We start from the raw sequence: 16,992 nt of genomic DNA, 5'->3' as shown, positions 1-16,992 counted from the left end.
GCCCTCTTTTTTTTTTTTTTTTTTTTTTTTGGTCTGTTTGAGACAGGGTCTCCCTGTAGCCTCAGCTGTCCTGGAACTCACCCTGTAGACTCAGCCTGGCCTTGAACTCACAGAGATCCACCTGCCTCTGCCTCCTGAGTGCTGGGATTAAAGGTGTGTGCCACCACACCCAGCTTCTTCTTCTTTTTTGAGACAGGATCTTGTATGTATACCAGGCTTTCTTCAAACTTGGTAGTTTGTCAAAGATGATCTTGAACTTCTGGTCCTCCTGCCTCCACATCCTCAGTAATAGGATTACAGGTATGTGCCACCACACCTAGTTTTTATGTGGTGCTAGAGACTAAACTCAGGGTTTCCTGAATGTTAGGCAAGTAACTCAACCAAATGAGCTATAGCCTTAGCCCTCATTTTCCAGATTTTTAATCATTATTGTGGCTCTTTCTCAAACTTGTTGCATGTAACATCTGTTTTCAAAAAGTTAGTTGATTCAGGGCTGGTGAGATAACTTAGCAAATAGAGGTGCTTGCTACCAAGCTTGATGACCTGAGCTCAATCCCCTGGACAGGTTGGAAGAAGAGAGCTAATTTCTGCAAGTTGTCCTCTGACCTCCACACATGCACTGTAGTATGCATGCACCAACACACTCACGCACACACACACACACAGGAATATACATAAGTGTAATTTTTAAAAATTAATTAATTTGTTTTATGTGTATGAGTGTTATGCCTGCTTGTGTATAAGTGCACCATGTTGAGCAACGCCTGAGGAAGACTGAAGAGGTTGTTGGATCCCCCGGAACTGGAATTACAGATGTTTGTCAGCCACCATGTGGATGCTGAAATTCAAACCTGGGTCTTCTACAAGAAGAACCAGTGCTATTACCACGGAGCCATTTCTCCAGCCCACATAAGTGTAATTTTAGAAAGATTTTTTATTTTTTTCTAAAGATAGATGAGCCAGGCATGGTAGCACACACCTTTAATCCCAGCATTTTAGAGGCAGAGGCAGGTGGATCGCTGTTCTACATAGTGAGTTCCTGGTCACCTGGGGCTACAGGGAGATCCTTTCTCAGAAACAAACAAACAAAACTATCTACTGAGAGATGGCTCAGTAGTTAAGAGTACATACTGCTCTTGCAGAAGACTCAAGTTTAGTTCCTAGCACCCATGTAGAGAATCTAACGTCTTCTGTTCTGCTTTGGCACCTGCACACATGTGACATATACTCACACAGACACACATATACTCAAATAAAAATAAATATTTTTTTAAAAGGAAAGAAAAAAGAACTCTGTAAGTCTAGAAAAACAGTGAGCCCAAGCTACACATAACATCATGGGCTATTGCCTAATTACCAAGAAGATGTGAAATGTGGGAGGCTTTGAAAATGAATTAAGACTAAGGAGACTGTAATGGAGAGCAGCTGAGTGCATATCACTGGCCTGCCTCCCTTTCCAGAAAGGCCCCGACATTGCTCCAGTCTTTGGCTTCTTTGTGTCTAGTGTTCCACATTATATTAGCATATATTTGAATGCCTGCTGTGTGCAAGACAAGTCTGCTTACTGTTGACATCAGCTGTATATGATAGGGGGTTATAATAAGATCAAATGACAAAATATGTTTGTTATTTACCACTCATTAGCTAGAAGACCTCCAGAGTAAACAAGCCAGGAGATTTTGTGGGTTTCAGTTTCCATATCAATGATTTAAATAGATTATCTCTAAGATCAATTTAGTTCTTTATATTCTATAGCAATATTATGTTTGTTCTCATTTCACCCTGTGACATAGTTTAATTAAAAAAATTTTTTTTTGCTAAGTTTTTAAAGAATTAAGAAGCTAAGAAAAGTTAGGAAGCCTGATTCTGTTCTTCAGAGAATGTTGTCTAGCCCAGCTATGTTCTTCAGCATCTGAGGAGTTCAGTCTTGCCCTGTTAGTCACTGTCTGAGTCATTCTTGAGTTTAGGTCCCAGTATTGTCTAAAAGATTGGTTTCTTGAAACTGCCATTCAAATGAGACAAGCTATCTCTAGAGATCACTTTACAAGATAGCCACTTAAGTCAGTGAAATGCATATCCTGAAAATTATCCTATCTTCCGAGGTTTTAAAAAATAAGCAAGGAGTCCTCTTGTACTCAGGAAGAGGAATTGGTCTGGGTTGCAGGGAGGCTTCTGATAAATAGATGCTTTCTTGGTGAGAGGCAGATCTGACCTGCACTTGGCCTCTACTGAAGGAGGCCTAGAAGCTGGCAGCCTACAGACCCTTGATTTGTGACAAATGGGATAATTTTGCTTCCTATTACTGCCTTGGTTAATGTTACCCCTTTACTTGTACTTGCTTGCCTGGTCATGCCTCAAGATTTAGAAATTTAAAAACTGATATATTTATTTTGGTTTTAAAATTCCTTAAAAATAAAATGTTTGTGGGCCGGGCATGGTGGCGCACGCCTTTAACCCCAGCACTCGGGAGGCAGAGGCAGGCGGATCTGTGAGTTCAAGGCCAGCCTGGTCTACATAGTGAGTTCAGGACAGCTGGGGCTACAGGGAGACCCTGTCTCAAAAAGACCAAAAAAATAAAATAAAATAAAATAAAATGTGTGTGTGTGTGTGTGTGTGTGTATGTGTGTGTGTAAAATTAACAAATGGTTTTTAAACACTAAACTAAGAAGTATTCATTATAGAGGGAATCTTTTTTACTCTGCAGTGTTCATCGTAAACTAGAAAACAGCAAAAAGAAAAAAAAAATTATTCATACTCTACGATAACTAAATACCTTTAACATTTGGTGTAGTTTTGAGGGTCTTTTTTCTACATATCACACACTTTTTATATGTATGTAGAAAAGTGATCATTAAACTGCTTTTAAAACTATTTTCAGAGCTGGGCATGGTGGCACACACCTTTAATCCCAGCACTCAGGGCGGCAGGGGCAGGTGGATCTCTGTGAGTTCGAGGCCAGCCTGGTCTCTGTAGTGAATCCAGGCCAGCTGTGACTATAGGGAGACCCTGTCTCAAAAAAGACCAAAAAAAAAACCCAAAACCAAAACAAAACTATTTTCAGTTAATATGTGAAATTTCCTCACACGATTACAAAATCCAACACAGCCTTTAAAACAGCATTTGACATGGATATGCTCTTGCTGGAAGTGGTAGTTTTCATTTGTTTGAGACAGTGTCTCAGTATAGTCCAGGTTGTTCTGGAACTCTCCCTGTAGCTAGCCTAGAGTGGCCTTGAACTCACAGCAGTCCTCTGCATCATCCTCCTAAGTTTCCAAGTGCTAGAATACAGGCATGTGCCACCACATCTAGCTCTCAGGGATGTGCCATCTTAATGTCACTTTAGGTCACTTCCAATTTTTCACGGTTAGGAATGACTCTCTTCTGATAATTTCTCTGTTACTCCTCTTCTTCCTTTATTACTTTTGGTCTTGTAGTTTCTTTTCTTCTTGACTTAAATTTTATAATTATCATATAAGTAAAATCCAGAAATCCTTGAAAATACAGTGCTACAACTAAAGATTAAAATTTCTTTCAACCTGCCCCAACCCCTCTGTGTCCCTGAAGAGAGCTACTCCAGATATCAGGTTGTGTGCTCTTCAAGACCTTCCACTGAATTTATATATCTTTATATTTATAAAGATATGGCCAGGCATGGTGGTACACACCTTTAGTCCCAGCACTTGGGAAGCAGAGGCAGGCGGATCGGTTGTGAGTTTAAGGCCATCCTGGTTTACATAGTGAGTTCAGGTCAGCTGGGACTATAAGCAGACCCTGTCTCAAAGAGACCAAAAAAAAAAAAAAAAAAAAAACCCACTATTTGTTTTTTCTTCTTTTTTTTGTTTTGTTTTGTTTTGTTTTGTTTGCTTGTTTTGTTCTGTTTTGTTTTGAAACTGTCTTAGTATGTTATAAGCCCAGACTGGCCTCAAACTCACTGTCCTCCTACCTCAGCCTCCCTAGTGTATATGTTTTGGATTGTGTGTGTATGTACCTATATATCCTATTCCGCCATCTTAGTTTTTGTACAATTTCTTTCTGTAATATTCAGATAAGGAGCAAAGATATTTCTCAAATAAAAAGGTATAGAACTACTTTACATGATTTGAAACCTAAATTAGACAGGGTTTTAGTTACAAGCTGGGAACCATGGGGGCTAGAGAGATGGTTCAGTAGCTCATAGCACTGGCTGCTCTTGTAGAGGATTTGGTTCTCAGCACCCACAAGGTGGGTAACAACAGTTTATAGCTCTAGTTCCAGGGGATCTGACACCCTCTTCTGACCTCTGTGGACATTGCACTACACAGGTGCACTTAGACACATGCAGGCACTACACTCATACACATGATTAAAAACGAACTGATTGGGGCTGGAGAGATGGCTCAGCAGTTAAGAACACTGAATGTTCTTGCAGAAGATCCGGGTTCAAATCCCAGCAGTCCATAACTCCAGTCCTAGGGGATCCAACAGCCTCTTCTGGCCTCTGCATGGTCATTGCACGACATGGGTGCACTTACCTACATGCAGGCAATACACACATACACATTAAAAAATAATAAATTTTTTTTTAATTTAAAAAAAAACAAAACAAAAAACCCAAACTGGGAACCAGAAGCCTCATTGTTGACTGCTAGAAAGGAGACTTTTAGTTGTGCTTTCCTTAGTTGTTGATTAGCAACACTGATTTTGTCTGAGTAGATCCATATTCCCTTATTTTCAGTGTAAAGCTACTCTAATCTACATCCTTATCCATTTGACTTTTTTTTTTTTTTTTTTTTTGGTCTTTTTGAGACAGGGTCTCCCTGTTGCCTCTGCTGGCCTAGAGCTCGCTATGTAGACCAGGCTGGCCTTGAACTCACAGAGGTGTGCCTGCTTCTGCCGCTCCAGTGTGGGGACTAAGGCATGTGCATCCACACCCAGCTCCATTTGACTTTTTAAAAAATCAAGTTGGGCTAATTGAAAGGAGAAAAAATTTTAAGACAAAAAAAAAACCAAAAAAAAAAAAAAAAAAAACGTGAATATTTGACCTGTGCTCATTTGAGACTTAATCTGACCCATAGATCTGCTTCAGTTCTCACCTTAGGGAAGAGGCTTCTGCAGATGTAGCTTAGAAGCAAGACTGTTCCATGTGACACTTGTGTCCTGTTCTGTGCTGGCTCTCTCCTGCCTTTCAACACCAAGACACATGGCTCTGAAACTTGCCCAGTGTGGCTGCTTTTCAAGCAGAGTGAACTCTGCTCTTCTTGTAATGAGAAGTGCTAGCCCCCCTCCCCACCTCCAGCCAGAGAGAGTGCTGCACAATGTCAGGATTTAAAATGAAACCTTTGTTATAGCCCATGGGGAAAAATGGATCCAATCCAGCCGCAAACATATCACTCTCTGCCATTCCAATCTATCAAGAGTTTTAGCAGCTCTGAAACGTTTTATAGGGAAAAAAAGCTTTGTTTTGTTTTGTTTTTTGTTTTGTTTTGTTTTGTTTTGTTTTGGGAGAGGCACTTGAAGTGGTATTTGGGAGTAAAAAAAGCACATGCATGGCATGTTTTGTGCCAGTGAGAAAGAGGACAGCTGAGCAGAGGGAGCTGGAATGTAAACTGTAATTGGCCCATATCTGTGGCATGACTTCTGGGCACCAGGGGGTCAGCAATAGGAGTTTCCATCCAAAAGCCAGGAATGAGATTGCCAAAATTCCATAAAGTTCTGGGGTTTTCTAATCTGAGGAGGATCCTTGCTATTCAACAGTAAAGACAAAGGTTGGGTGAAACTAACAGCATTTTTGTAAGAGTTGAAACTGTGCTGTGTCTTTTGAGAAGGATTCCCTGCCCTCTAGCTTTTAAGAAGCTGTTTATTAATCCAACCTAGAGCTGTTCCCACTATACCCCTCAGTGCACCATAAGCAGTTTGATGGCGAAAGGGTGGGAGTAAAAGATTCTTTACTGACCACAGATTGTTCGACATGGCCCTAAGGCCTTGTGTGCCTGGTTTCTCTCTCTAGCACCAAGTTTGAGTTTGCTTTTTATTTCAGAGAACTTCAGCTGTGGTTTATTCCTATTGCCAAAGGAGCTACAAGCATGCACCACTGTTTAGGATCCAGTGGCCACATTTGGCAAGCAATGGTTTGAATGACCTCTCCTTAGGAGCCCTAGGTCACTGGCTGGATTTCTGCCTCCCTACATTACAGGCTCTTCCTGTATTGGGAGTGGCAGTTGGCCAGGGCATTGTATTTCCACTGGCCTGAAAACATACAGACCCTAATGAGTAGAGGCTTGTGAGAGGGAGGATAGCAACACAGGAAAGGCTACAACAGATCATCAGGGCCCTAGGTCTTGGGGTTGTTCAAAGGGAAATTCAGGATCCCTGAGTGGGGCAGTTAGTGTAGTAGTACTTAAGAAGGCAGAACTACACCTAATTTCTCTTTTTTCTTTTCTCTTCTTCCCTCCCTCTCTCCCTTTTCTCTTCTTCCCTCCTCTCACTTCTCCTTTGTTCTCCTCCTCCCTCCTCTTCCTCCTCTTCCTCTCCTGATTCTAGGCTGGCCTTAAACTTGAGATCTTACTACCTCAGACTCCTAAGTGCTGTGATTATAGGCATGTGCCACCATACCTGGTTTCTGAAGTAATTTTTTCAGTAAAGAATCTTTAGCTGTGGGGATGGAGTGGTAGCTCAGTGGTTAACAGTGCTTGCTGCTCTTCTAGAGGATCTGAGTTTAGTTCCTGGCATCCATTTTGAGTGTCTCACAACTACCTGTAACTTTAGCTCCAGGGAATCTGACACCCCCTTCTGGCTTCTCCAGGCACCTGCACTCTCATGGCATACACTCACACAAACAAACACACATAAATTTAAAAAAAAAATTTAAAGGAATCTTTAGCTTCATGAGATGGCTTTTATTTACTTATTTATTTTTATTTTATGTATATGTGTGTATTGCCTCCATGTAGGTAAGTGCACCCATGTTGTACAATGCCCTCAGAGGACAGAAAGACTGTCAGATCCCCTGGAACTGGGAGTTATGGAACAGTTGTTAGCTGCCATGTGGGTGCTGGGATTCGAATCCAGGTCTTCTGCAAGAACAGTCAGTGTTCTTAACCACTAAGCCATCTCTCCAGCTCTGTTTATTTATTTATATTTTTTTTTTATTTTTTTGTCTTTTTGAGACAGTGTCTCCCTGTGGCCCCAGCTGACCTGAAATGCTCTATGTAGATCAGGCTGGCTTCAAACTCAGAGATCCACCTACCTCTGCCTCCAAACTGTTGGGATTAAAGGCATGCACCACCATGACCAGCTTATGAGATGGCTTTTAAAGAGTACAGTTTTCCGGCTGGTGGCTCAGCAGTTAAGAACACTGGCTGTTCTTGCAGAAGACCCGGGACCCACATGGCAGCTAACAACTGTCAGTAACTCCAGTTCCAGTGGATCTGACAGCCTCTTCTGTCTTCCTCGCGCATTGCACAACATGGGTGCACTTACCTACATGCAGACAATACATGCATACACATAAAATAAAAATAATAAAATTTTTTTAAAAGTATGTTTTCACCGGGTATGGTGGCACACACCTTTAATCCCAGCACTTAGGAGCCAGAGGCAGGGGGATCTTTTTGAGTTCGAGGCCCCTGGGCTACTCACATATGTGTGCATTTAGATACATGCAGGCAATACACTTTTAAAAAAAAAAAAAAAAAAAAAAAAAAAAAAAAGTACAGTTTTCATTTCAGAGTTTTAGGGACAATGTAGGTGTTAGAGCTTAAAGGAATTTGTTCATTATTTAGAAAAACTTAGGTCAGTTTGAATCCATGCATTGCTGAGGGTTAGAAATAACATACCAAAGTATAATAACACAGCCGGGCATGGTGGTGCACACCCTTAATCCCAGTACTCAGGAGGCAGAGGCAGGAGGATCTCTCTGAGTTCAAGGCCAGCCTGGTCCACATAGTGATTTCCAGGCCAGCTGAGGCTATGGGGAGACCCTGTCTCAAAAAAGACCAAAAGAAAAAATATAACTCATAGTTATTTATCTAGTAATTGTTTTCATCCCTAAACTTCGAAGACTTTATTCTTTTTTTCTTCTATTTGTGCAAAATTGTAGGATAATACGAAGGTATATGAGAGAAGCAAAGCTTCCTAGGTATTAGTTGTCTGCTTTGGGGTTGGGGAAGTGGTCTTCCCAAGTACTCTTGAGGATGTGCCTCAATAATGGGCTCCCTGTATCTGTAGGATGGAGACATTCCCTGTGGTGGCTGAGAAGGTACTCAAGGAGTTCCAGGTGTTGCTGCAGCATAGCCCATCTCCTATCGGAAGTACCCGTATGCTGCAGCTTATGACCATCAACATGTTTGCTGTACATAACTCCCAGTTAAAAGGTAAGTCCAGTTCTTCCCCTTAGAGATCTATTTAGTGTCTTTTCTGTGCTACTTTTACACACACACACACACACACACACACACACACACACAAGTACTCACTATTCTCAGATCTTTAGTTTAACTCTCTGAATTCTTTGAGACTCTCCAGTGCTTGGGTGGGATAGAACGAAAGCTTCATGAGTATAGAGTTTAGTTTGAAAACCCAGAGATGCTGTTGCACATCTGGCCATGCTAACAGCAGCATCAAGGCCTCTTGGAGGCTGCAAACCTAGTACTTCTCCCAAGGGAGAGGCATTGCTGAAATGTTTCATTGCAGAGACCGTATGCTTGGCAGGGATTGGAAATTGCTGTTTCTGGACTCATGTACCCTGTTTGTTCAATATGGAAAAGTCTAGTTCCCTATGGGATATCCCTTGTGGGAGCCTGCCAGAGAATAAGAACAGAGAATTGATGAGCTTTGGTGACTCAAATCTGGAAGCACAAAAACCACCAGACCCAGAATTTGGCTAGTATACTGGTATGCACTCTGAAGCGCTTTTCTGAACACTCTGGGATTTTTTTTTTTTTTTTTTTTGGTTTGGGATGGGGAGTGGAGGAGGGAAGGGCAGATTGGCAGGATTTTAAAATGTTCTGATGACCATGTCACATTCAAAGGATGTTTCTAGGATTCCTTCCCTTCCCTCCACTTTATTGAGGTAAGGATGATGTGGTTTGACTTGATGGAAATATGTAGTACGGGGTGGCATTATTTTGTGTGTTTCTTTGCAGTTTTTGGTCCATGTTGCCAAGGAATCATTCCAGAGCATTGGCAGAGAGTGTTTGTCAGATACTTATCTGAAATGCCAGGAAGTAGGAATTGCCCCATGGAGACTGTGTTGTAAAGCAGATCTAGTGTTTCCAGACAGTGCCACTGACTCTCTTGTACCTTTTCTCAGCGATTTCTCTTAACCCTGAAGTTGATTCTTTTCCTTCCTATTTGTATTTGGGATTTATGCTCAACTTGGTGGTAGTGGGGAACTTCTTCCCTGGTAAGTGAGCATGCCATACTTTCTCTGGAAATAGGGGGTCCTCCTGGGACCCAGGGAGGTCTTTAGCTAGTCTGCCTGGGTTTTCAATCACATTTGAATTCTGGAGGACTTTTTCCTGTCCGGCTGACTGCTGTAGTATTTCAGATTTCCAGCAGAAGGCAAGATGCAGAGACTTTGGAGCCTTTTTCAACTTAGCTAACTATTCCTGAGGTAACTGTTTCTTTAAGTGAGGCTGCAGTGGGGCATCGGATCTTGAGGGGCAGTGCTGATTTCTAGTACCAAGGAAATAAAATTTGTGCAGTGCTATCCTGGTGAGGCTGTGCAGTCCAAAAGGGAGGGAAATTCTACTAAGAAGGAAGCTCACTGGGCTCTGGTACGGGGACTTCCAGAGTTGCCCTTTTTAGTTTTTTCTCTTACCCAAACTACCCACTCCTTGGTGTGAGCTGCCTGTCACATACCTAAGCCACATTATTCAGCAACAAATGACCTGTAGCTGCTGTAGGTGTGAATGTAAAGGGCCTGCAGCTCTTGCCTGTGAAGCATCTGTTTTCAACAGCTTCTACTCCATGGAAAGGAGTACCCTGGCCTCTTTCATAGGCCACCAGTGAGTCCTTTTCTTAGAGCTGTTGTTAAGTAAAGGTTAAGAAAATATGGGTGAAAGGAAGGTGAATGTAGAAAAAGACTGTTCTCTTCTTTGAGGTCGAGATACCTAGGACTTTACTGTAGTTGGTCATAAGGAAGATCCTCTAGTTAGGAATAACAAATAAAAGCTTAAGACCTTGCCCTGGCTCTCACCTCCATGAGGCAAGAGGAGCCTAAGCTGAGGTGGTCACAGGCTCCAAGGGTGGTTCAGGGAAAAACAGCCCAGGCCACAGGATATAACACTCAACTAGGACACGGAGGTCTGTGGACGCGCTGCCAAGTACCCGGTGTGCAGCTGAGGCGGCCATCCAGACCCCACTGTGTGGGCTGCCATTGGGAGAGGGGTGAACAGAGCACTCAGCAGGGCTGGTTGGTGGGAAGATGCACTTTTCCATTTCCCAGCACATGAGTCATCTTTGGGCCCCTGTGCTGTGCTTGCACGGACAGTGGCAAGAAGGGGGTGTTGTGGCTGAGTAGCAGCATCTGTGCTGGGGGTGGAAATAGAAGGGGGTTGGGGAGAGGGTAAAGGTTTAAATCCTTCACTAATCAGCAACAGTTTGAATCACATTTTTATGAGTAAGGAAGTGATAAATCAAACTCTGCGTGTTCAGCCCCCAAGTCCTGTCAGCTTGTGCCCTTCTAGAGGGTTCTCTCCCAGCCAGTCTGCAGGCTATCAGAGTCACCTCCCAGTCACAGATCCCTGGCTCTTTGAAACCAGGAAGCAAGGCCTGATGCAGCATAGCCCTCCCAGGTGCTAGGAGTCTATGGTGATTTGGCAGTCACTGCAATTTACAGAACATCTGGACCATCATTTTTCTTTCCATTCCCTCTTGCATGTGTCCTTCTGGGTGGCTGTTTGCATGTGTCAGTTCCTAGACTTTGTGGAGGAGAGGATTCCAGCCTGAAACAGAGGTGATCTTGTAGCCCACAAGGCTATTAGATCCTCTGTATCTGTGCCTGAGCCATCCCCATGGATGTGGGGTCAGGATAATGATTTGGAAAGCAACAGAGAGACATCCTTACTTAAAAAGTATGTCTTTTGCTGATTCCTCTAATACTGTAATACTGCCATGAATAATTTTTTTGTGTTCAATGCCACTTTTGTAGTATCTTCCTTCTTTTCACAATATCATTAGGCCAGGAATGGAAGTGATATGGCTGTTAACTCTTTATTGTGTTTACTTTTCCAGTATGCTTTCATTGTAGACATAGAACTTTAAAAAAGCATTGGATGGTGCAGCAGACAAAATGGAGGGAACAACTGAGATGCAGGAGAATGGCTTCTTTCCTTTTCGGAGAGGGTTTTATTTCCTCTATCATGTAAACCCTATGTAAAATCCTACATTAGTGGACTACAGTCTAGAATCCTAATGTTCTCTAGTGATATGGTTGGAGACAGACACATTTAGGATCAAGATAGGGGTATTTAAAGTTCCTGGCACAGGGTCTGGTATTTCTTAGGCACAAGGTATTTGTTGAATATATGAATGAGGAAGACAACAGCACTAGGAAGCTTTGTTTCTTACTTGGTATGTGTCTAAAAGTAGTGGCTAAATAGGCAGTTCCCAGAGTGATGTCATAATGCCTATAGCAGTCTGAGCCTGAAAGGAGAAAGGGCCTTCTTCATATGTTTCAGTATTTAATACTTCAGTAGCCACCTGATTGAATGATGTGGGGCTGGAGGGAGAACTGTTGAGCTAAACCATAAATATTCTTAAGAACTTTTAATTTTTAAAAAATTCTTCAATATAAGGAAATAAAACTAGCTTTTTTTTTTTTGGTCTTTTTGAGACAGGGTCTCCTTGTAGCCCCAGCTGTCCTGGAACACACTATGTAGATCAGGCTGGCCTTGAACTCACAAAGATCTGCCTGCCTCTGCCTCTGCCTCCCAAGTGCTGGGATTAAAGGCATGCACCACCACGCCAGGCCCAAAACTAGCTTCTTAAAGACAAATAATTGAAGCAGCATTTGTGGTAGGGCATCACTGAAACCTCTTTGTATCCCCCATCTGTGCCCAGTTTGCTCCAATCTGGCCTTCCCCTCATCTCCCCATCCCCCATTCTCTTTTTCAAAAATATGTTTTATAATTTTTGAAATCAAAACCATCTCAGGCACACACTGTTTTATTTTACTGTATTATTGGATTATATTTCCTATAAATCATTGGATGTTACTCATTGGCCACCACTGGAATAACTTCCCTTCTCTGTGCTCTGACCTTTTCATTTTTCCTCTATCAGTTCCTAGAGTATGTCTCCATTTGAGCCCTGCAGAAAAGCCCTGGTAGCAGCAGGAGGGCACCCAAGAGATGCTTCTTGCATGTGCTGTTAATGTTGTTTGCTCTGAAAGAACATTTAGGGGTTGGAATTGAGGTAGAACTAGATTGACTTTCCTTTATGATGATTTATGTTTCTTTTGTTTTGGTTTTCTTTCTGTTTTTTTTGATACACATTCTCATTCTGTAGCCCAAGATTGGCTTCAAATTTTCGAGATCCTCCTGCCTCAGCCTCCTGAGACTAGGATGATTGGTGTACACACCACATCAAGCATATGCGTGACTTTATGGTATTACTGTTTCTGAATTGTGGGGGATAGAGGAAGTGCTACATGTGTATCTCAGGAGGGATTGAAAACCACAGCTGCCTACCTGATACTAACAGAGCTTTTAATCTGTAGGTGTGGATTCTTCATGCTGTTGGTTATATATGGGAGTTGACTCTAATTGAGAAGTTCAGTCACAATCAAAGTTCAGGTCAGTTCAGATGCATACAGCATCCTTAAGACCTTAGGAAAAGCAGTTTTCCTCCTATGTCAAGTCACTTCTGAGACTTTCCCTAAAGTAAAATGTATGAAGTATCTAATCCTCTACTGTCAGAGCAATTCCACAGGAAATCCACCTTTCATAAGGGGTTACATCGAGTTTAGCTGTGTAAACTATCCCTCTCATTCCTCCTATTTCTCTGGTAGCAGACTCTTTCTCTACAGGGATCCACAAGATTTCTCTAACAATCAGCACTACCTGGTCTTCATTTTCAGGTCTCTTTAGGTTAGAGTAAATTAACAGAGATGGCTAGCAAATTTTGTGAGGAGTACAAAGATCAGAAAAGGTTAGACTCGGGAAGGCGGGCTGCAGGAGGCTGTGTTAGTAGGCTTTTCCTCTGTCAGCAGACATCATCCCTTGGCAATCTGATTATGTCTGCAGCCATGATTCTCTAGAAAAGAAGAAAAAGTGAAAGAAGTAAGCTAATCAGTGGTCTCACCTATCTTTCTAACTCCGAATTCCAGAATCTTTCTTGTTTTCAGGATGAATCTACTAATTTAGGGTTAGGAAGGAAAAACAGTTGTAAAAAGTTAAATGAGAAAATTTAGTCATGCTAATAAAATTGACCTTACTCTTAACATATCAGTTAAAGAAATGGCATTTGCTTGCTTGAACATAGCCATGTGGTTTGTATCCATGGTTGGTTTGTTGTTGTGCTGAGGTGCTGTATCCAGTTGTGTCCAGTGATTGTGCTGAGTGGTACATTTCACTTTTTTTTTTGTATTTTTGAGACAGGGTCTCCCTGTAGCTCTAGCTGACCTGGGACTCACTATGTAGACCAGGCTGGCCTGGAACTCACATAGATCTGCCTGCCTCTACCTCTAGAGTGCTGGGATTAAAGGCGTGCACCACCACACCTGACCTTTCTGTTGCTATATTATTGCTTCTTGATTTGACATTTTTCCCTCACCTGGAAGGACTTATACTTGAAGGGAAATGTTGTTTGGGGGGAATTTTGGCAGTCACCTGTTCCATGTTATTTTTTTTTTTTTAAATAAACTCCTGAGCAGTAAAATTATAAATGTCTGTCTTGGAGGGGGAAGTAGGCTGAACCTAGGCCCAGGCCAGGTATGTACTGTGTGTTGAAAACTTAAGGAGAAGAAATACAATTTTCAGAAAATACTACCAGTAATGGCAACAGCAGCAACAACTGTGAAGATACACAGTAGCCTTTTATACCTAGTACATTTTTGTTTTCATTTGATTTTTCTGTCAGTCCTCTGATATAGGTTAGACAGAATTTTGGGTTCTACTTCATAGATTGGGAGAAATGTATCAGAAAACTTGAGTAACTCAAGATTGCACAACTAGTAAGTTATCCCCAGTCTTAGGATTCCAGCCTTCTCTATCAGAAGACATAAAAACTTCTCTAAATACTACCTAGACAATTCAAAACTTTTTTCCTCCCTAACCTGAGCAGGCTGCTATGCTTTCATGAGAAAAGTGATCCATGAATCAGATCTGAGATTAGAAGCGGAATAGACATGTGAGAGAGTTGGAGGAAGTCAGAACTCTCCCAAGTGTTTAAGGGTCAAGAGTAGAAGTACACAGGCAATAAGCAGGCAGAAGGTTAAAGCTGTATGTAGTCCATCTTTACATTGTCATGGATGAGGGGGAGTCTGCCTCTCACAATGGAAAGTATTTGTTCATGGCCAGTTGGTAAAAAGTATTTGGTCTTTCTCTTAATTTGACACGTATAAAATGTCTCCTGAAAGGGAGTGGGTGTGAGAACTTCCTAGATACAGTGCTATTTTCGCCATTACTTCTGGTATCTGTTGCTTTTTAAAAAGAAGCTTTATACATAATTTAAAGAGAAGATACTACTTTTCTATGATATGGAATAACTTAAGTACTGACATTCTAGTTCCTTTTTATTTTTTGGTCTCTTTGAGAGAGGGTCTCCCTGTAGCCCCAGCTGGTCTGGAGCTCAGTGTGTAGACCAGGCTGGCCTCGAACCACAGAGGTTCTATAGGGAGACCCTGTCTCAAAAAAAGACCAAAAAAAAAGAAATTTCAATAAAAAATTTTAAAAATATATAGATATGTATGTATATATATAGAGAAGGAAAGTTTATATAGAAGAAAATGCACCCATTTAAAACATGCATTTCAGTCAATTTGATTAGCTTATGTGCCCAAGGAACTAGTTAATTATCATAGTCAAGATATGAATATTTGCATCATCCCAGAAAATTCTTGTTGAGCCCACCCAGGTAATTTCAATCCCTGGCCCTAGGCAACCACTTTCCTTTGCTATAGTTAGCTCTGTGTTTTCTAGAGTTTCATGCAAGTGGAATCATACAATGCATGCTTTTTTGTGTCTACCTCAGAATGTGTTTTTGAGATTTATTCATATTGCATATATCAGTATTTTATTCTTTTGTATTACTGAATAGTAAGTACCCTGTTGTAAAGAGATAATTAAATTTTTTTTATGTGTATATGTATATTGACTGCATGTAGGTGAGTGCACCCATGTCGTGCAATGCCCACAGAGGACAGAAGAGGCCATCAGATCCCCTGGGACTGGAGTTACGGACAGTTGTTAACTGCCATGTGGGTGCTGGGATTCAAACCCGGGTCTTCTGCATGAACATCACAGTGTTCTTAACCGCCGAGCCATCTCTCCAGCCCTATTTAAAATTTTTTATTTATTCTTTTGTTTGTATAATGTGTGTAGGTATATGTGTGCTACAACTTTCTAGAGTTGGTTCTTTCACATAGGTTCTGAACTCAGATTATTAGTCTTGTGCAGCTGTATAGTGCTTTTACCTGTTGAGACATCTTGATGGTGTTTTTTTTTTAAATCCAGGTACCCATTGAACATTTGGGTTGTTTCTAGTTTTGAGCTATTGTGAATAAAACTGCCATGAACATTTCTATATGTCTTTTGGTGGATATATTTTCATTTCTCTTCTGTAAATTCCTAGGACTGGATTTGGTGGATCATGTGATAGGTGTACATTTAATAAGAAACTGCTACTGTTGGACCATTTAACATTTAACATTCTTAGCTTGGCATGGTGGCACACGTCTTTAATCCCAGCACTTGGGAGGCAGAGGCAGGTGGATCTCTGTGAGTTCAGGGCCAGCCTGGTCTACATAGTGAGTTCCAGGACAGCTATGGCTACAGGGAGACCCTGTAAAAACACCCCCCCCCAAAAAAAAACCATTTAACATTCTTGACATCAGTGTGAGAGAGTCCCATTCTCTTTATATCTTTGCCAACAATATTTGATGTTGTCAGTGCTTTCACTTTAGCTATTCTAGTACTTTATTTTGGTTTTAAATTGTGTTTCTCTAATGAATGATTTTTCATATACTGGGCTATTTGTGTCTCTCATTTGCTGAATTTAAGTCTCATTTATTTATTTATTTATTTATTTATTTATTGACTTATTTATTGACTTATTTATTGACTTATAGCTTGCTATGGTGACCAGGCTGACCTCAATCTCACAGAGATTTGCCTGCATCTGTCTCCCAAGTGCTGGGATTAAAAGCATGCACCATCACACTCAGTTTCTTTCCCATTTTTAATATCAAGTTGTTTTTATTATTTAGAATTTTTACAAGGGGGATTAGAAAGATGACTCAGTGGTCAAGAGCACTGGCTTCTCTTGCAAAAGGGCCTGGGCTTGGTTCCTAGCACCTACATGGTGGCTAGCACCCATCCTTAACTCCAGTTCCATGGGATCTGATGCCGTCTTTTGACCTCCATGGGCATTACATGCATATGGTGCACCTCACAGACATGCAGGTAAAACATTCATACACACAAAATAAAAATAAATAAATAAAAATTTAGGAATTCTTTACAAAGGCTAAAGGGACAGTTCAATGGTTAGAGCACTTGTTGCTCTTGCAGAGGACCTGCATTTGAATCCCAACACCCATGTGGCAGTTAACAACCATCTAAAGCTCTAGTTTCAGGAAATCTGGTGCCCACTTCTGGTCTCCACTGGCATTGCAGCACATGAGTATACTTACATACATGCAGGGAAAACACATAAATAAAAATAAATATAATAAGTTTATATTATATTGTAATTTATTTATATAATATTTATATATAACTAAATTTTAATGTATTATATAAATTATATTTAAATGTATATATTACATGTCGATATATATTAATATAAATT

The 16,992-nt window shown here is 41.1% G+C and overlaps 1 protein-coding gene across 4 annotated transcripts in view; it reads left to right on the top strand.

The window, feature by feature from the left end:
- Nucleotides 1-16,992, top strand: part of Smg6 (SMG6 nonsense mediated mRNA decay factor) — a 288,855-nt gene that overhangs the window by 79,545 nt on the left and 192,318 nt on the right. For all 4 annotated transcript variants that reach the window (XM_029561452.1, XM_008828802.3, XM_029561453.1 and 1 more), the window contains exon 10: nt 8,206-8,351. In XM_029561452.1, the coding sequence (XP_029417312.1) occupies nt 8,206-8,351 (146 nt within the window). The remainder of the gene's footprint in view (nt 1-8,205; nt 8,352-16,992) is intronic.

This window comes from Nannospalax galili, unplaced genomic scaffold (assembly GCF_000622305.1).
Source record: "Nannospalax galili isolate Female #2095 unplaced genomic scaffold, S.galili_v1.0 scaffold212, whole genome shotgun sequence".
Taxonomy (NCBI): domain Eukaryota; kingdom Metazoa; phylum Chordata; class Mammalia; order Rodentia; family Spalacidae; genus Nannospalax; species Nannospalax galili.
This window is presented reverse-complemented; position numbering and strand designations above follow the sequence as displayed.